General features: G+C 40.3%; 1 protein-coding gene across 6 annotated transcripts in view; it reads right to left on the bottom strand.

Moving 5' to 3' along the window:
- SCRN1 (secernin 1) overlaps positions 1 to 17,045 on the bottom strand; it is an 87,483-nt gene that overhangs the window by 60,271 nt on the left and 10,167 nt on the right. For 4 of the 6 annotated variants that reach the window (XM_023188374.2, XM_023188375.2, XM_023188370.3 and 1 more), the window contains exon 2: positions 3,914 to 4,073. In XM_023188374.2, the coding sequence (XP_023044142.1) occupies positions 3,914 to 4,072 (159 nt within the window). In that variant the 5' untranslated portion in view covers position 4,073. Of the gene's footprint in view, positions 1 to 3,891; positions 4,074 to 17,045 lie in introns of all 6 variants that reach the window. The other 2 variants (XM_023188372.3, XM_023188373.3) reach the window with 1 other exon arrangement.

Below are 17,045 nucleotides of genomic sequence, written 5' to 3'. Positions count from 1 at the left end.
GCAGTGAGCTGAGATCATGCCACTGCACTGTAGCCTGGGTGACAAAGCTAGATTCTGTCTCAAAAAACAAAATATATATATACTGTGTCAATATTGGCCCATCAGTTGTAGCAAATGTACCATACTGATGCCAGACGTTACTAGCAGGGGAAACTGGGGGCAGGGTAAGGGGCTGTTTAGGAACTCTGTGCCTTCCGTTCATTTTTCTGTAAACATAAAACTGCTCTAAAAATAGTCTATTAATTTAAAATAGAAAAGAAAGAAAATAAAAGAAAGGAAAAGTGAGCAGGGTGCCAGTTGGGAAGAGTTCTGATGGCACACAAATCAGCTTGGACTCTCATCCTTTAAACAATACGAAACACTTTTCAGCAAGGGAGTGATAGAGCTATGTACTGGGAAGAAAATTTTGGTAACCCTGTAGGAAGAAGAAACAGGAGAAAGAGACCCAGGGACGAATAAGATTGTAGCAGAAGAGAGATGGACTCAGTCTGAATGAGTCAGAGGCAGCGGGGAGGAGATGGACACACAAGAGAGGGGGCAGCGGGACTCAGTGACAGCTGTCCCTGTGCACTGGGGATGGGGGCAGGGGGAAGTGAGGGTCAATGTTTCCTGTGGGCTTCTAGCATAAACGTGGCCGACAATGGTGCTGTTAGAGCAACAGGGATATATGAGCTGGGGGAAATGAATTTGCCTTCTTACCTGTGAGGTTATTTCACCTGCAGAATATGCAAGTGGGAATGCAAAGAGGAAGCTCAAAACACAGGTATGGAACTCAGAAGAGAGGTCAGAGCTGCCTTAGAGGCTAATTATGGTATATATCACACTGTACTTATGGAAGGGGATAGGATTTAACCTAAATATATCTGAGTAATCATATACCATTGGTTAACTAGCAAAAGAAATCTAGCCTCACCCTTAAAATAATTGTAACCATGAGAGTAAAGTAAGAGTTATGTAGCCTATCCTCCAAAAAAGAAAACAAAATGTTTTGAAATATTCATTTCAGACATGTTTATAAATTGCTTTGTGTGATTTCTGAAGTTACTATGGCTACTTAACAAATTACCCCAAAATTTAGTGGTATAAAACAACGTTTTTAATGCTCATGGATTTGAACAGCAAATAGCAGGGATAATGTGTCTCCACTCCAGTGTCTGGGGCCTGGGATCATCTGAGAGACCGAGGAACAAGAGAGAGAGACAGAGAGGAAAGAGAGAGAGAGAGAGAGAGAGAGAGGCTGTATCCTTTTATGGCCCAGCCCTGGAAGTCACATAGCATCACTTCCACCATGCTCCACTGGTCAGAGCAATCACAAGCCCTCAAAGATTCACAGTGAGAGTGAAGGGTGTAGACTCACCTTTCCCTCTTCATGGGAGGAGTGCCCTTCGCACTGGAAGAAGGGCACGTGGGATGGGATTTGGTGCAGCCACCTTTGGGAACTTAAATCTGCCCATGTGAAAATCAAAGATTATTTTAGTTTGTATGTCTCTCGGGAAAAAAAGGGTAGAAATGTTCAGGAAGGACAGACAGGGAAGGTCAGTAACAACTCAAACCAGCAAACTTTATCCACACAGAGTCCACTCTATTCCAGGAAAAGAGAGAAACATTTGGACCCAAATAACGTGGACATTCACTCACTGATGAATACCCACCCCTTTAAAACCTAACATGCTCACCAGGGAACCTAGCACTCTTCTTCACCTGTAGGAAAGGAAAGTCTCACTAAAGTTTCAGGGGTTTTTAAGTTAGTGGCTCAGTAAGAGAGGAAAGTGGGTCTGGTGAAAGCACAGTAGGAGACAGTCTGCCACCAGACCATCCAGACAGCCCATGTGAAGTCCTGCCCACTTGCCTGTTCATTTCAGTGCCTTTGTTAAATTCATGTAAAATAAGCAGCCCCTCATAGAGTTCTGTTCCTCTTTGGTGCTGATTACTGCTTTTAAAGAACTGAAACAGAGCCAGTGATTTAAGATTTAGATAAGAAAATAAAATACACATTGGACGTAATGGAAGAGTTTAAGAAAAAAAAGGAAAATACAAATTGATGAATGCCTATTTGAAACCAAGCACAAACATCAGAAAAATCAGTTTATTTTGTGAAGCACAGAGCACCAAAGAATAGAGGTTATGCAGTGAAAAGAGCTTCTTCATTTACTAGCCCTAATTTATTTTCTGCAGATTTTCATTTCAAATTACCATCTAAACACACACACAGAGAAACACACACAGGTAAATATACTTATAAATAAAACATAACCAAGAAGGTTATGCCCTGAATGCAAAGATGGTTCAATTTATCACATAAATATAAAGAAAAAAAAAGTGATTATCTCCATAAGTCCTGAAAAGATATCTAACAAAATTTAATATCTATTCCTGAGTTGTTATTTTTAGAAATACTCAAAATAGAAATTCATGTATACTTTTTTTTTTTTTTTTTTAAAGAGATGGGGTCTTACCATGTTGTCCAGGCTACTCTCAACTTCCTGGGCTCAAGTGATCCTCCCACTTCAGCCTCCAGGGTATCTGGGACTACAGGCATGTGTCACTGTACCCGGCTTATGTATACTTTTTAACATAACTCAGGCACAATGGCACATAAAACTACATAAATCTCAATCCCAAAATCACCAGCTTACTTAATAGGGAAGCACTAGAGACAGCCCCACTCAGGTCAGGTGCAGAGCCAAGGACAACCACTATTTCAACTACTACTTAACATAAAACCTGAGATATAAGCCAAAGCAATAGAACAAGAAAACAATTAAAGACAGAAGAACAACTAAACAGTCTCTATGTGCGGGTGATATAACAATATACCTGGAAACCCCAAGAGAATCAATGGTAAAAGCTGACACAACCAATAAAAGAATTTAGTAAAATGGCAGAAAGTACAATTAACATAAAATAGCCATAGTGAAAGTTTGACAACACATTCTGGGAATATGAAGAAACAAGCATTGTCATACAGTGCTGATGCAAACGCAAAATGGTACACCACCTATGGAAGGAAATTTGATAATATTTAATAAAACTACATTTTTATTTACCTATGACCCAGCAATTTCATTTATAGGCATCTATCCCAAAGAAATACTGACAAAAATAGTATTTTTAAAAGACTCAAAATAAGAATGGATAATGTTTTATCATGATAAAAATATATAAACTGAGGCCAGACACTATGACAGATGCATAAGGCTGTTATCCACTTCAGTGTTGTTTGTAATAGCAATAGACTGAAAACAACCCAAATGTCCAGCAGCAATATGGGGCTGGTTAACTATGATAACATCCATAGAATGAAACACCATGCAGTTCTAAATGAGGAATTATGAGCTGCATGTACTGTAGGGAGTGATCTCCAGAATATGTTTTAAGTTGAAAAATACAAAGTAGAGATTCAACCTTAGAAAGCTGATTGAAGAAAATAAAATAGTAAAATAAAAATGAAACAAAATGCAAAGTAGAGAAAAGTATACATGGCATGCTGCTGTTAATCAAAGAAAGGAGGAAAGGGACCAGGATGAACACACACCTGTGTATGTGATTTATTACATATATATGTGTAATTTTGCAAATGAAAGGATAAACCAAGATCTTCCAAAACTTGATTACCTATAGGGGAAAAGATCATGGAGTAAAGGGGACAAGGATAGAAGTCAGACTTCTGTGAATAAATCTTGTTTTTTAGATTTCACTTCAGAACTATGTACATATTTTACTTAATTACAAAACAACGGCCATAGCAATGAGCATAGAGCTCTCCCATGACCTTGTTTTCAAGGCTATGAGCAAACCTGCATGGAAACAGGAATCAGCAGAACTGACATGACAGCTCTGACTTGTGAGCAAGCTTCCAAGAAAAGAGAAAAGAGAGTAAGTGTTACTCACGAGACTGCAATGCACGACGTACCTCAACCTTGCTCTCCTGTTCGTGATCAGCAGCCGAGAAATACACAACCTCTTGCACTTCATCTCTGGGTCGGGCTGAATTTTTCCCAAATACCACGAGACCATCCTTAGCACGTGGAGGGAAGGCCACAAAACAGTAACTTGGAGGAGCTGCAGCCATCCTGAAAAGAGAATGCCAGCGAGAGTGGAAGTAGGCCTCACATGGAACATTGCAACGGTGAGTTCTTCAAACATATTTCACCAGCTAAAAGGGTTTTACTATTCAACTGTGCACCGCTAGCTCATTAAAAGATCCCAGCTGGCAAATGAAGGTGGGGCACCTGCAGTGGAATGACAGAGCCACCAAGACCAGATATTGTTTAATACTCTGTGGGATTAAATGAGCTCAGATTTGCAACAAACCACGGCGGCAGCCAAAAGTGCAGTGACGTGGGAGAAAGGAAAGGAGGTTATTGTTTTAGGCAGAAGACACAGACACACACCACACATACACACACTGCAATCTGTTCACAGTAATAAAATAATAAATAAACATACCTTAATACTAATTACACAAGTGTCTCAGATCCAGAGATGCATAGCCACCACACCACATAACAGATTTGGGGTGTGATGAGGAAATGGGTCTAGAGATCAATTGAAAGATACCCTGCTTTGTTGTTTTTAGTAGTTTTATTCCACCTCGATGACATAACACTCAAACACCTTTTGGTTTTCTGTCCACCTCCCCAGCTGCTCCTGGACTGGCTTGTTCTACCTGGCCAGTGTACATTCTCACTGCTTCATCCTTCTTTCCTCATTTAATGCTCTTTTCTATCTGGGAAAATGCATCCATGCTCAGCGATTCCCTTGTCAGTTACACGCTGATGACTTATACATTTAATTGCAGCTGGGTTCTCATCTTAAGCCTCTGACCTACAGACCCAACTGCCTGCCTGATATCTGAAGCTGATTTCATCTTCTTCCCTTTTCAAGCTTCATCTTGGTAGCCAAGGTAACCATCCTTGCCGTTTGCTTCTCCATTATCTAATATGTCACCAAGTACTGTACATTCTGTCTCCTAAATCTCTATGGAAACCTCCCACTCCTCTCCACCTCCACTGCCACCACCCTGCACCAAGCCACTATCATCTCCAGCCTGGACCACTATGGTAACCTCCTGAGGGGTTGCTTCAAAACCTCTATTACTCCCCACTCCAAAACATTCTCCACACTGCAGCCAAAGTGATCCTTTTAGAAGGAAGATTTGATCACGTCATTCCTGCTTAAAATACTTCAGCAGTTTCCCAAGGCTTTTGGAATAAAGACCAAAATATGATGAAGTTTGCTCCCCCCTTCCAAGCCCCATCTTCTACCACTCACCCCTCCACTCTCACAATGCCGGCACACAGGCCTTTTTCTAGTTCTTCCAGTGCCCGCCAGACCTCTGCACATGTTCCACCCTTTGTCCTAACCGTTCCCTTCCCTGCTTCCTGTACCAAAACTATCTGCCTGGTTAACTCCTGCTGTTTCTCATACCAGCTCAAATATCACTCTAGTACTCTAATTTGTGTTGCTGTACTATACACTCTCATAGGATCCTGTCCTTTTCCTTCGAAGTAATTATCATAATCTGAAATGCTTGTTTATTTTATTACCAACCATCAATATTTAGTCTCTCCCAGCAAAATTAAGCAATATGAAAGCAAGGACCTTTCTCTTTTGCACACCGCTGTAACCGCAGCTTTACACTAAGTCTTATGCAGAGCAGATTTTAAATAAGTGATAAACAAGTGTTCTTTTTCTGTTTATTAATAGTCCGCCATACTGAAGCTGACTCTCTAACATCTCTCTTTTCTCCCGCCATGCCTCTGCACCTGGTTTGAATGCCCTTCCCTTAGTCTTTGTACATATCCTTCAGGATCTGATTCAAAACCCCTTTCTCTCATAAAGACTTCTATAAAGGACTCTCATTTATTCAGCATCCACAAGCACTACACATCCATTTTGTTCTAAAATAATGTACATTTGTTGCTTGTATATTTCTTTACCTGTTTCAAAGAAAGCTCCCTGAAGGCAGGACTCATGCCATCCAACCATAGTAGCCCTTTCCCCAACCCCTGGCATTACAGGTACTCAAGAAACATTATATAATGTACCAGCTATTGTATTTGTATCATCAATTATCCAACTTCCATGTGTTTTATTTTACAAGTCTGAAATATAAGTGAGAAGTAAAGCAATGTTTTCAGAGAAGCACTAGAATGGGATTCAAAACTCAGCTCCACCACCCACTAGCTGTGTGACCTGCTTAAGATACTTTACCTCTCTGAGCCTAGGTTTCCCTTTTGCAAATGTTTTGCCCTAGCCCACAGGTTTATCATGAGTATCAAACAAAATGATGCTTCAGAAGATATTATGCAAACTGTGGAGGCTGCATAAGTATAGGATACTTTATTTGCTGGCTGAGTGTGGTGGCTCATGTCGGTAATCACAGCACTTTGGGAGGCCAAGGCAGGCAGATCACTTGAGCCTAGAAGTTTGAGACCAGCCTGGGCAACATGGAGAGACCCTGTATCTACAAAAAATACAAAAATTAGCCGGGTGTGGTGACGTGCACCTGTAGTCCCAGCTACTTGGGAGGCTGAGGTGGGAGGATCATTTGAGCCTGGAGAGGTTGAGGCTGAGGCTGCGGTGAGTGGAGATCACACCCCTGCACTCCAGCCTGGGCACAGAGTGAGACCCTGTCTCAAAAAAAAAAAAAAAAAAAACAAAGCAACTTTATTTTGGGTTTCACAGTTAAAACAGAGCTCTATCTAAAATTTTCTGTTAAGCAAACCAATCAAAATCTACTTGCCTCATTCCTAATTAGAGCAATTATCAAACTGCAGAGTCATCAATATTCTATGTTTAGAAACCTCTTTGTACAGGACTGTATTGCTATTTCTATATCCAGTCTACTTCAGGTTAATGTCTATATGCACACTCAAGAGTTCTTCCCTGCATTGTTTACGGTAGGCCTCTCCCCAGAGTGCAGAGAAATGGGGGACCCCCCACAATTCTGAAAATAATTCCCTCCTAGCTCAGTAAAATATCACCCCTTCCCTCTGGGAAAGAAAAGCCAGAAAGATAAAGAGGCTCCAGTTCCTTCTCCCCTTAACCTTTCCCATTTTCACAAAAACGGCTTTATCTTCAGACTGGAGGAGTAGAGAGAGATAAACAAAGAATGTGCATGCACAAGAAAGACCTAGAATAATTATGAAATCAAACGCCTTTATAGAGTGCTACTAGAATCTGGGCATCGGGGGAATTGCTGGTGGAGACAAATAGAGTGAAGCAGACCCAGAGGAAGATAAGATGGGGAAAGGATGCATTTCTCTTGTGTGATGCCTTGAGTATCTTATATGCTCCCTCTCTCCCCATCATTGGGCCATTTCAAAAGAGCTGGTGTCTTGCCTAGGAGCAGAACTTTACTTTATTTGATCCTTAAAAATGGTAGAAATCCACCAAAATGCATTTATGAGATTTATCTATAGAATATAAATAAAACCCACGGGGTTTGGGGCAAGCACCTATTATTCGGCCAAGGCACCTGCTTAGTCAGCAAGTCATCTGGGTCGTATGATCATGAGGAGGATACAGGCAACAGAAGCCTAGGGGCATGTGGGCCAAGGGAGGCCAGCTTTTCCACTGAATTTTGTGAATGACTGGGAATGCCAGCAGGGAGCAGAGTTTCAACGTCTGTTTTAAAAATTAAAAAGCTAGATGAACCAGCAAATTATACATCACATCTAGGAGCAAACTAGCCCAGGCTAACTGTCCATTAATTTTTCCTGAATCACCATGTGTGCACTGACTAGCTTCAGAGACGACTTTTCTGAAAAGAAAATTTTCTGTAGAAAATTCCAAAAGAATTTTCAATATGGTGACCACTAGCCTCAGGCAGCTAGGAAGTATAGTTAGAACGATGAAGGAGCAGAGTTTTCCATTTTATTCAAAACTGTAATTAATTTTCATTTAAATAGCCACATGTAGCTAGTGGAAACTCCATTGGACGGAACAGTGATACAGTGTCCCAAAGAAACCCAGAAATGAAGATTTTCATATTAAGCCTTCCAGTGATCTCAGAAGTACTTATTTGTGAGGTCCTCTTATTCTAAGGATAAAATGTGCTTTCATCATAAATTGAATTGAATAAATTGAATTAGCAAAGAGGAGGTGGGACACTTCTGGAAGACTAAAGAAAACAAACATTAGGAAGCAACTACAGAACCCACCAGGCTGACTTAGATTATGTAAGTTAAAGGTGATCATAGTTCTAGATGCCAATTACACTTCTCTTGGTGCGAATCTGATATCCTGACTCTGAAAACACCATGGGAGTGGCCCTCATTACTATCTGGGAATCCTTTGTGTACTTGCCTGACCAATTCCTCTATTTCCTAAATGAATTTATGACACCTTCACTTTTCTTCAAACCTCCACCCACCTCCTCTAAGCAGAGGTCTCACTTTCTATTCCACAAAAGGCAGGTGAATGGAGGGAGAATGCTTCGGAGAGAGGATATGCAGGCCTGAAGGCCCTGCAACTAGGGAAAAGGTACGGAGCCAAGAAATTAAAAAGCTGATGCAACTGAGTCCAGAGAAAGGAGGGAAGAGGCCTGGAGAGGCGGGTAGATGGGCAGGTCCACATTGAGCCTTGAAGGTCACATCAAGGACTTTGGTGTCTATTTCACAATACACAGTAAATCACTGAAGGCTTTTAAGCCAGGTTTTAGATTGACAATTGCAGACAGACAATGTCAAAGAAGTTGCCTGTGATAGGAAGGAAACCACAAAGCAGATGGAAATGATGAAAATAGAGTAAGTAATTTCATTTCTATGTACTTACCCTAAGGAAACGATCAGGAATATGGGCAGGGGTATGCATAAGTGTTCACATAGTGGTATTCATACAGGTGAAAAACTGAAACTTACTTGTCCAGCATCAGAGAACTGGCTGAAAATGTCTGCTACATCTATCGGGTAGAATACTATAAGCCCATTAAATATATGTTTGTGAAGAGTTTTTAATTGCATGAAGAAATGATTTGAGGGGGCAAGATAAATTATCTTAATTATTTAAAATATACGTAGAAAAAGACTATGCCCAAATACTTGCCCAGGAAATGTACTCAAAATATTAACAGTGGGAGCCAAGCAGTGAAATATTCTTTGCTTTTTCATCTTTTCCTCTAATTTCCAACTTTCCTATAAGTATTTTTATTGATATAATCCCAGAAATGATTTTTGAAGTAAACCCAGGAGAGAACAGCAATTTAGGAATTTTATTTTAAAGAAAAATTTTAGTTCTGCTTCTATATCCTAATACATCTGAAATTTCAAAAGGGGCAAATTCTTATATGAGTTATAGCTAGGATGAATTTTTTTATTTGGCATTGTTCTCTGATACTTTCTTTTACCTTTTTTACACCCTGCCCAACTCAGAGTTGCTCAGAGAGCACACAAAGTTTCATTACTATGTTTCACACATATAGTGAGTTGGCCTCCTACGGTTGTCCATGTGGGAAAAGAAAAACTGGCCAATCTGGAAGCCAGAGCTCTCATGAACCTGAGATGAAACCCTTCTGAAAGTGGTTCAAAGGAACTCAATTCTCTTCCTATTATTTGTCAAAATATTGGGTAACATACCAGATATTCACACTAAAAAGAAAAAAAAATCTGACGTTACGTCATTTATATATTACATAAAACATGCATTTTTAAATATTTGTTTACATGATTCTTTTTTTTTTTTTGAGACAGAGTCTTGCTCTGTCACCCAGGCTGGAGTGCAGTGGTGTGATCTCGGCTCACTGCAACCTCCACCTCCTGGGTTCAAGCAATTCTCCTGCCTCAGCCTCCTAAGTAGCTGGGATTACAGGTGCCCACCACCATGCCCAGGATATTTTTTGTATTTTTAGTAGAGACAGGGTTTCACCATGCTGGCCAGGCTGCTTTCAAACTCCTGACATCATGATCCGTCTGCCTTGGCCTCCCAAAGTACTGGGATTACAGGCGTGAGCCACCGTGCCCAGCCTACATGATTCTTAAAAACTGTTAAATTATTCATGCATGACACAAGAAGCCGACTTTAAGATTTTTCTCCCTTTCCTTTATAACCTCATACAATATTATGAAATGTATATTCTCCTTCACAAAGAAAAAAAAAGAGTCTAAAATTCAATTAACTCCCAATCACATACACGAATACAAAAACTTAGAACATGAGAAAACTTATTTATATTCAGCTTTGAAAAGTAGAATATAAGCATTTGATATGGGGTTTTCCATCATAACTACATTCTACTTAAACCAGTGTTAAAATCAGTGAACAGTTTGTCCAGAAATAAAGCCATAATTGATGGCTTCTTAAAAAACTTACTTGTTTTGAGGCATAATTCTGAAGCTGCTTTCTGAGCCGTGGGGACCCAGAAATGGGAGTGGGGTTGCAGTGTTACGCTATAGGCCTGAAACTGGATGCGGGTGTGTCCAAAGCAGGGTTTTCCTAACTGTATGTTGTGGCCTTTTTGTGGTTTATGGAATCAATTTAGTGGATGGGAACAAGTTTTTTTAGAAAAGCATTTTTAGAAAGAATTTATGCATCTCACACAGTAAGGGTAAGTACTGATGCAAGAAACTCTAATTTCAAGTTTGGGTACATACACATGTACATATAAGTGTCTATAGGTATTAAGTTGAGACGTAACATTTCTTACTGTGAGTCTTAAGGAAAAAACTTAAGAGCAACAGGCTAAAAGGGCAGGTCTGCTGAATAAGGCTTCTTTGTGGCAAATATCCATTAGGATTCTTGCCAGGTTAGCAATACACTGACAGTTCTAATTAATGAAACACTCCAATTTAACTCCCATAGATGGGTAGGCTGACAGGCATTTCCTAAGAAGCCCTTGTTAAGAGTATTTTAAAGTGCATTTGTCTGTAGTTTGTACTATACATTTATGTTCTGTGTGTTTTCCAACTGATTAATGTTGCATGCTATGGGAGGAGAGGAGATATTAAAGACTGAAGTTTAGGATAAGGATGGAAGTTGTAAATGTAAAGGTATCATGTAGCTGGTATCATTTTTGTGGTAGAGAAAAGAAGTCAGATTATTTACGTTGGCAGAGCATGAAAAAATATCTGCTACTTTTTCTCCTAGGCCCTCCTCCAATCGGTTCTCAGTGCGAGCCACCAGCTTTCCTTCAGACCAACGCTGTCCAGGAGAATTTTCTGAGATGATGGAAATAGTCTCTATCTGCACCATCCAATACAGTAGTCACCAGCCAGATGGGCTATCTGGTACTTGAAATGTGGCTAGTGCAATGAAGGAACCAAATTTTTAATTAATTTCAAATTAAACAGCCAATATTAGGCTAAGTGAGATAAGCCAGTCATGAAAAAACTTACGTAAGGCACCTAGAATAGTAAAACTCATAGAAATAGAAAGTAGAATGGTGGTTGCCAAGGGCTGGGCAGAAGGGAATGCGTTGTTTACAGTCTGGGTACAGATTTCAGTGTTGCAAGATGAAAAAGCTCTGGAGATCAGTTGTGCAACAATATGGATGTCTTTAACACTTCTGAACTGTACAGTTAAAAAATGATTAAGATGGTAAATTTTATGCTATGTGCATTTCACCACAATTAGAAATAAAAATTAGAAAATTAAAGAGCCACATGTGGCCAGAGGCTACCGTATTAGACCATCCAGCTTTAGCTACCGTGCCATTGGCTATGGTAAAGCATCCCTAAGCTTACTTTCTAACCACCATTGTCCTCCTTAACAAACTTCTTTCAGGATTCATGACTTCCTCTTGGGAACAAGACAGTAGTGCTTCCCTGGAGCTTACTGCAAAGGAGCTGCGTGTACCAACATTCATCCTCTGACTGGTGGCAGGAGGCCCAAGTTCAGGCTTGAGGGACTGGAGTACTGTACTCCCGTAACTAGGAGACCGCATACAGAATGTCTAGCTGAGGAGGGAGGAAGCTGTGTGGGAGAAAAGGTCTTTGTCCTCAAGTTCAGTGAGTAGTTATTGAAGGCGTGAATGCTCTGAGCCAAGGCAAGGGTTCTTTTGCATGACTGCCAGCCCGCCTTGCCCCTTTATCTCAATGATGCACACAGTATCCCTCATCAGTTACCTTACCCATTAAAAAGAAAGCCTTGAGCTGCCTAAGAAAAAGAAAACAACTGTCTATATAAGCTATTGGTTTATTACACGTCTTGTAAGTACCGATGACAAACTGCCTTTAGTTATGTAAAGAATGAAACTCAAATATCCAGCTAGGCTTCCCTATTCTCCACACTACCACCTTTAGTGAGCAGACTGAATACATTTAAATTCAATGTCTGTGAATTACCACCTTCCAGAAAAGCAAAGGAGAAATTATTTTATTATACTCTTCATTAATAAATTCATTTTTAAATGATTGTCATTCCTGCTGAACTGAAAGTAGGACAAATGATACTCATTTATAAATTGATTTTTTCTGTTGTAAACCTTCTATTGAAATAGGAATAAATGAAGTGTTTGGGAAAGGAATTATCTAATTAAAAATTGGGATGTAAATGCCAGCTGATGAAAGTCATCTATATAAATTAGCTCAGACTCATCAAGCTCTGGCCAAAAGAAAGAAAGATTTTTACTAAGTGTTTCATTGAAAGCTCATGAGAGTAGAGCATAAAGCTTTGGGACTCCACAGTCAGGGAATTCCAACTCCTAATATTCTATGCCTTGAATGAGGAACCATGTAATGGAAGAATAACTGTATGGGCTATTAAGTGAGTAAGCAGGCTTTGAAGCCCACCTGGGTTCAAATCTCAGCCCTGTCACTTCTCCAAGCTTTTATAAAAAAGGGATAATGATAGGTAGTTCATTCTTCCCAGGGTTGCAGTGAGATTTAAATGAGATAATGCTTGTACCTACTTACAAAGTGCTCAGAATACCATTTGGGATACAGCAAGGACTCAATCACTGTGAGAACAAGAGAAGGATACATAATGAAAGCAGTCCCTTTGTCACACTCTATCTGTTCAGACTTCTGCTCCTTCACCTTTTGAAGATTTGCTTCATTGTCATTTCATGTCTTTTAAGAGCTGCTTAACAGTCTCTTTCTCCAATTTCAAGGGCAATATCTACTTCTGACAGTTTACTCTGGTCTTCAGTGCCGGTCTGCAGCTGACATACTTCCCAGCAACGTGGTGTTGAACAGGGGTGACAGACTGCAGATTTGGTCGGTTTGGCCCAGAGTGCTGCATTAGATTGTGTTTTTAGAAATCTGAATTAGCAGCTAATATTTTAAGATCTAGAGATTTCCTATAGACACTCAGATATTTGGCTTCTGCTAAAAACTCAAAGATCTGGCAACACTGGATCCATATTCCCGCATGACGGCAAGACTGGAGTTCGGTAGTGGCTCCTCTAACCAGGGCCTGTTTCCTATTGTCCCCTCCACTCTGACACAGAGGCCAATGAAAGGGCCACCTCTCATCATCTTTGTGTAATTGTACTCACTGATACTGCCTGCCTAGTCCTGCAGCCACATGTGTATAGGTACAAGAGGATGACACACTTTAGAAAGACCAGGCCCTAGTACCCATCCTGACTCCTCTAACTCTGAACCAGAGTTTCCTCATATAGAAATGGAATTAACCCCCCATACACAACATGGCACTTGGATTTATATGAAGCATGCGGAAAGCACCTAGTAGTGTGGCTATATACAGTGGGCACTCAGTGTTCACTCTCCTCCCTGCTACTACTCACTCATGATGCATTTGCCAGGTTTGCACCAATCCTTACTATGCTCCTTCAACCTCTCACCAACAGTTTTCACCTGGCATAGAAGACACACTCATGTCCCAAAGTGTAACTAAAATGTACTTAACAGGGAAAATCTCTAGATCTAACCATCGACTTATAAGGAATACAAATGACACCATGGGAATATGATCAGCAATATCCAGACTACGGACAACTCTATAGGACAAAGCTGATTTCTTCAACAACAACAACAACAACAAACATACGCACAAGAAGAAAAGATTAAGAGATGGAGTTACCTAAGAGACGTATCAACCAATTGCAATGAACATACTTATTTGGATCCTGATTTAATAAACTATACAGACATTTTGTAACACAATGGGGTAATATGAACACTGATGCCGCATTTGATGATAACTTAAAGAATGATTGTTAATGTCTTAGATATGATCCTGGTGGTGCTGTGGTTATGTCTATAAAAAGAGTCCATTTCTTTTAGAGATTTAGGCTCAGATATTTCCATGTGAAATGATGGAACAGAAGTAATGCAGAGTGGGGCGATAGGGTGAGAGCTCAGACAAAAGAAGATAGCTATGAAGTAAAAATTGTTAAAACTGTGTGATGAGTACATAGGGTTTGCTTTGCTGTTCTCTTTTGTAGATGCTTTGAATTTTCTATAATAAATAACTTGTGAAAAGCAAAGCACACAAGGTGTTTAAAGTTCTTTAAGGTTAGAAATAGCGCTAGACTGATACAAGAAATGTTTCCTTGGAGTTTCTACATGTAACTTATTTGAGGGCTCAGGTACCTCCCTGAGGAAGGAATCCTGGGGTATGAAGAATGGGGAGGGATTTTAGTTTGGCATGGTACGTTCAGGCACTAGGGGAAGAGAAGAGTCCAGTTCCCTTTACCTTTGCTTCATTTCTTTTCCTCAAGTTTTAAAACATCAGTCTCTTCTCATAGGACTTCTAGCCTCATGAGGGCAAGGACTCAAGTATATCCTTATTTCCCTGGCATTAACACAGAGACTGGCACATAATAAGATCTCAATAGATGTATGCTGAGCAGCTGAAGGGAAAGGGGATATGCATATTTCGTCTTCAATGAGGGAAAAAAATCAGCAAAATCTCATTTCAACAAGGTCCTCCCACGCTATGGTTCAATCCATGCTATTTGGCCAAGCATCACAGTGGTCTGGGGAGCTTGTGAAAATGGCAGATGTGGCTAGACACTCCCTCCTCAGAGATTCTGATTCAGTAGGTCCAAGCTGAGATCACAGGAAGGATATTTTTTAACAAACGCCCAGGTGATTCTGATCCAGTCAGTTCAGACTGGTGTATCATATCCACTGAGTATTTCTAATTCACTAAAACTGGTAAGAACTGTCCTTTGAATACCTTTTTCTTAATGGCAGAAATTATCACAAACTAGTTTGGTATTCTGTCCCCAAAACACTGCAATTTAGGTGATTAGAGGTAGGAAAATGAAAACAGCCTCTACTTAAAAATTGAAAAACCAAAATTCTAGGAAATTAATGACTACTCAACTTGACCATAACTTGATAAATTAATGGACTACTTAATGGTACACTCCCTTTCCCCCACCAACACACCAAAGAGAGCCATTTAGATGACCGTAAGAATCAAAAAAACAAAACAAAACATATTTATAATATGTAATTGGCTACCTATTTATATCATGGAAAGCTGAGAAATACATAAATACATAGAGAAAAGCTGATGAAAAGAGGTCACACAAATGTATACATGGTATCATTGAAAGTGTGCACATTATCTAGATAAATTGCAAAAAGGTTTTAAATAAATGCAGGCCAGGTTTAGTGGCTCATGCCTGTAATTTCAGCACTTCAGGAAGCCAAGGCAGGAGGATTGCTTGAGCCTAGGAGTTCAAGACTAGCGTGGGCAATATAGGGAGATCCCATATCTACAAAAGAAAAAGAAAAAAAAATTAATTAGCTGAGCATGGTGGCACACACCTGTAGTCCCAGCTACTCAGGAGGCTGAGGTGGGAGGATCACTTGAGCCTGGGAGGCAGACGTTGCAGTGAGCTGAGATCACACTACTGCACTCCAGCGACACAGTGAGACCTTGTCTCAAAAATAAGTAAGATTTTTTAAGCAAAAAGTGCAATTAAAATTTTAATAATAATAATATCTCTGGATTACAGAATTCTGGGCAATTTCTTTTTTTTTTTTTTCTTTTGAGACAGAGTCTTGTTCTGTCGCCCAGGCTGGAGTGCAGTGGTGCGATCTTGGCTCACTGCAAGCTTCGTCTCCCAGGTTCACGCCATTCTCCTGTCTAAGCCTCCTGAGTAGCTGGGACCACAGGCACCCACCGCCACACCCGGCTAATTTTTTTTTTGTATTTTTACTAGAGATGGGGTTTCACCGTGTTAGCCAGGTTGGTCTCGATTTCCTGACCTCATGATCCACCTGCCTCGGCCTCCTAAAGTACTGGGATTACAGGCGTGAGCCACTGTGCCTCCCCGGCAATTTCTTATCTCTATGTATTCAGACATTTTTAAATTTTCCACATGAAAATGTAGAATTTGTAATGAAAATATTTTTTAAAAAAAGAAAAGAAAGTTACATGAAAATAATCTGTTATCCAATTAATTGCAGCTAAAAAGTATGGCCCTGCAATAGGGCAGAGACTCTGAGAGAACCTCATAGCTCAGCCATGGCAAACAAACTAATTGTACCTTTTGGCCACATCTGATTTTGCCTCATTTGCAAGATACAGTCATAATGAGAAATATGAATTAAAGCAAAATGTCTAATTTATTGTCGTGATTCATATGGCAGATCAGTAACTAGGGAAATACAGAGTTCAATGGAATGTTGTGCTTCAAAATCTACATTTATTCACAGGTAACTAATTATTTTACAAAACTATTCAAGTCACTTCAGAATTTACCTATAATGCAAAATATTTTTATATGCTGTTTCCCAATTTTTTTTTTTTTTTTTTTTTTTGAGACGGAGTCTTGCTCTGTCCCCCAGGCTGGAGTGCAGTGGCGCGATCTCAGCTCACTGCAAGCTCCACCTCCTGGGTTCACGCCATCCTGCCTCAGCCTCCCGAGTTCCTGTACAGGTGCCCGCCACCACACTAGGCTAATTCTTTTTTGTATTTTTAGTAAAGATGGGGTTTCACCATGTTAGCCAGGATGGTCTCGATCTCCTGACCTCATGATCCGCCCGCCTCGGCCTCCCAAAGTGCTGGGATTACAGGCGTGAGCCACCGCACCCAGCCCCCCACCTCTTAATATTGCCACAGTGGCAATTAAATTTCCACATGAATGTTGGAGGGGACACTCAAGCCCTACCCCAGGCTAG

This window comes from Piliocolobus tephrosceles, chromosome 8, assembly GCF_002776525.5.
Source record: "Piliocolobus tephrosceles isolate RC106 chromosome 8, ASM277652v3, whole genome shotgun sequence".
In the NCBI taxonomy this organism is placed as follows: domain Eukaryota; kingdom Metazoa; phylum Chordata; class Mammalia; order Primates; family Cercopithecidae; genus Piliocolobus; species Piliocolobus tephrosceles.
This window is presented reverse-complemented; position numbering and strand designations above follow the sequence as displayed.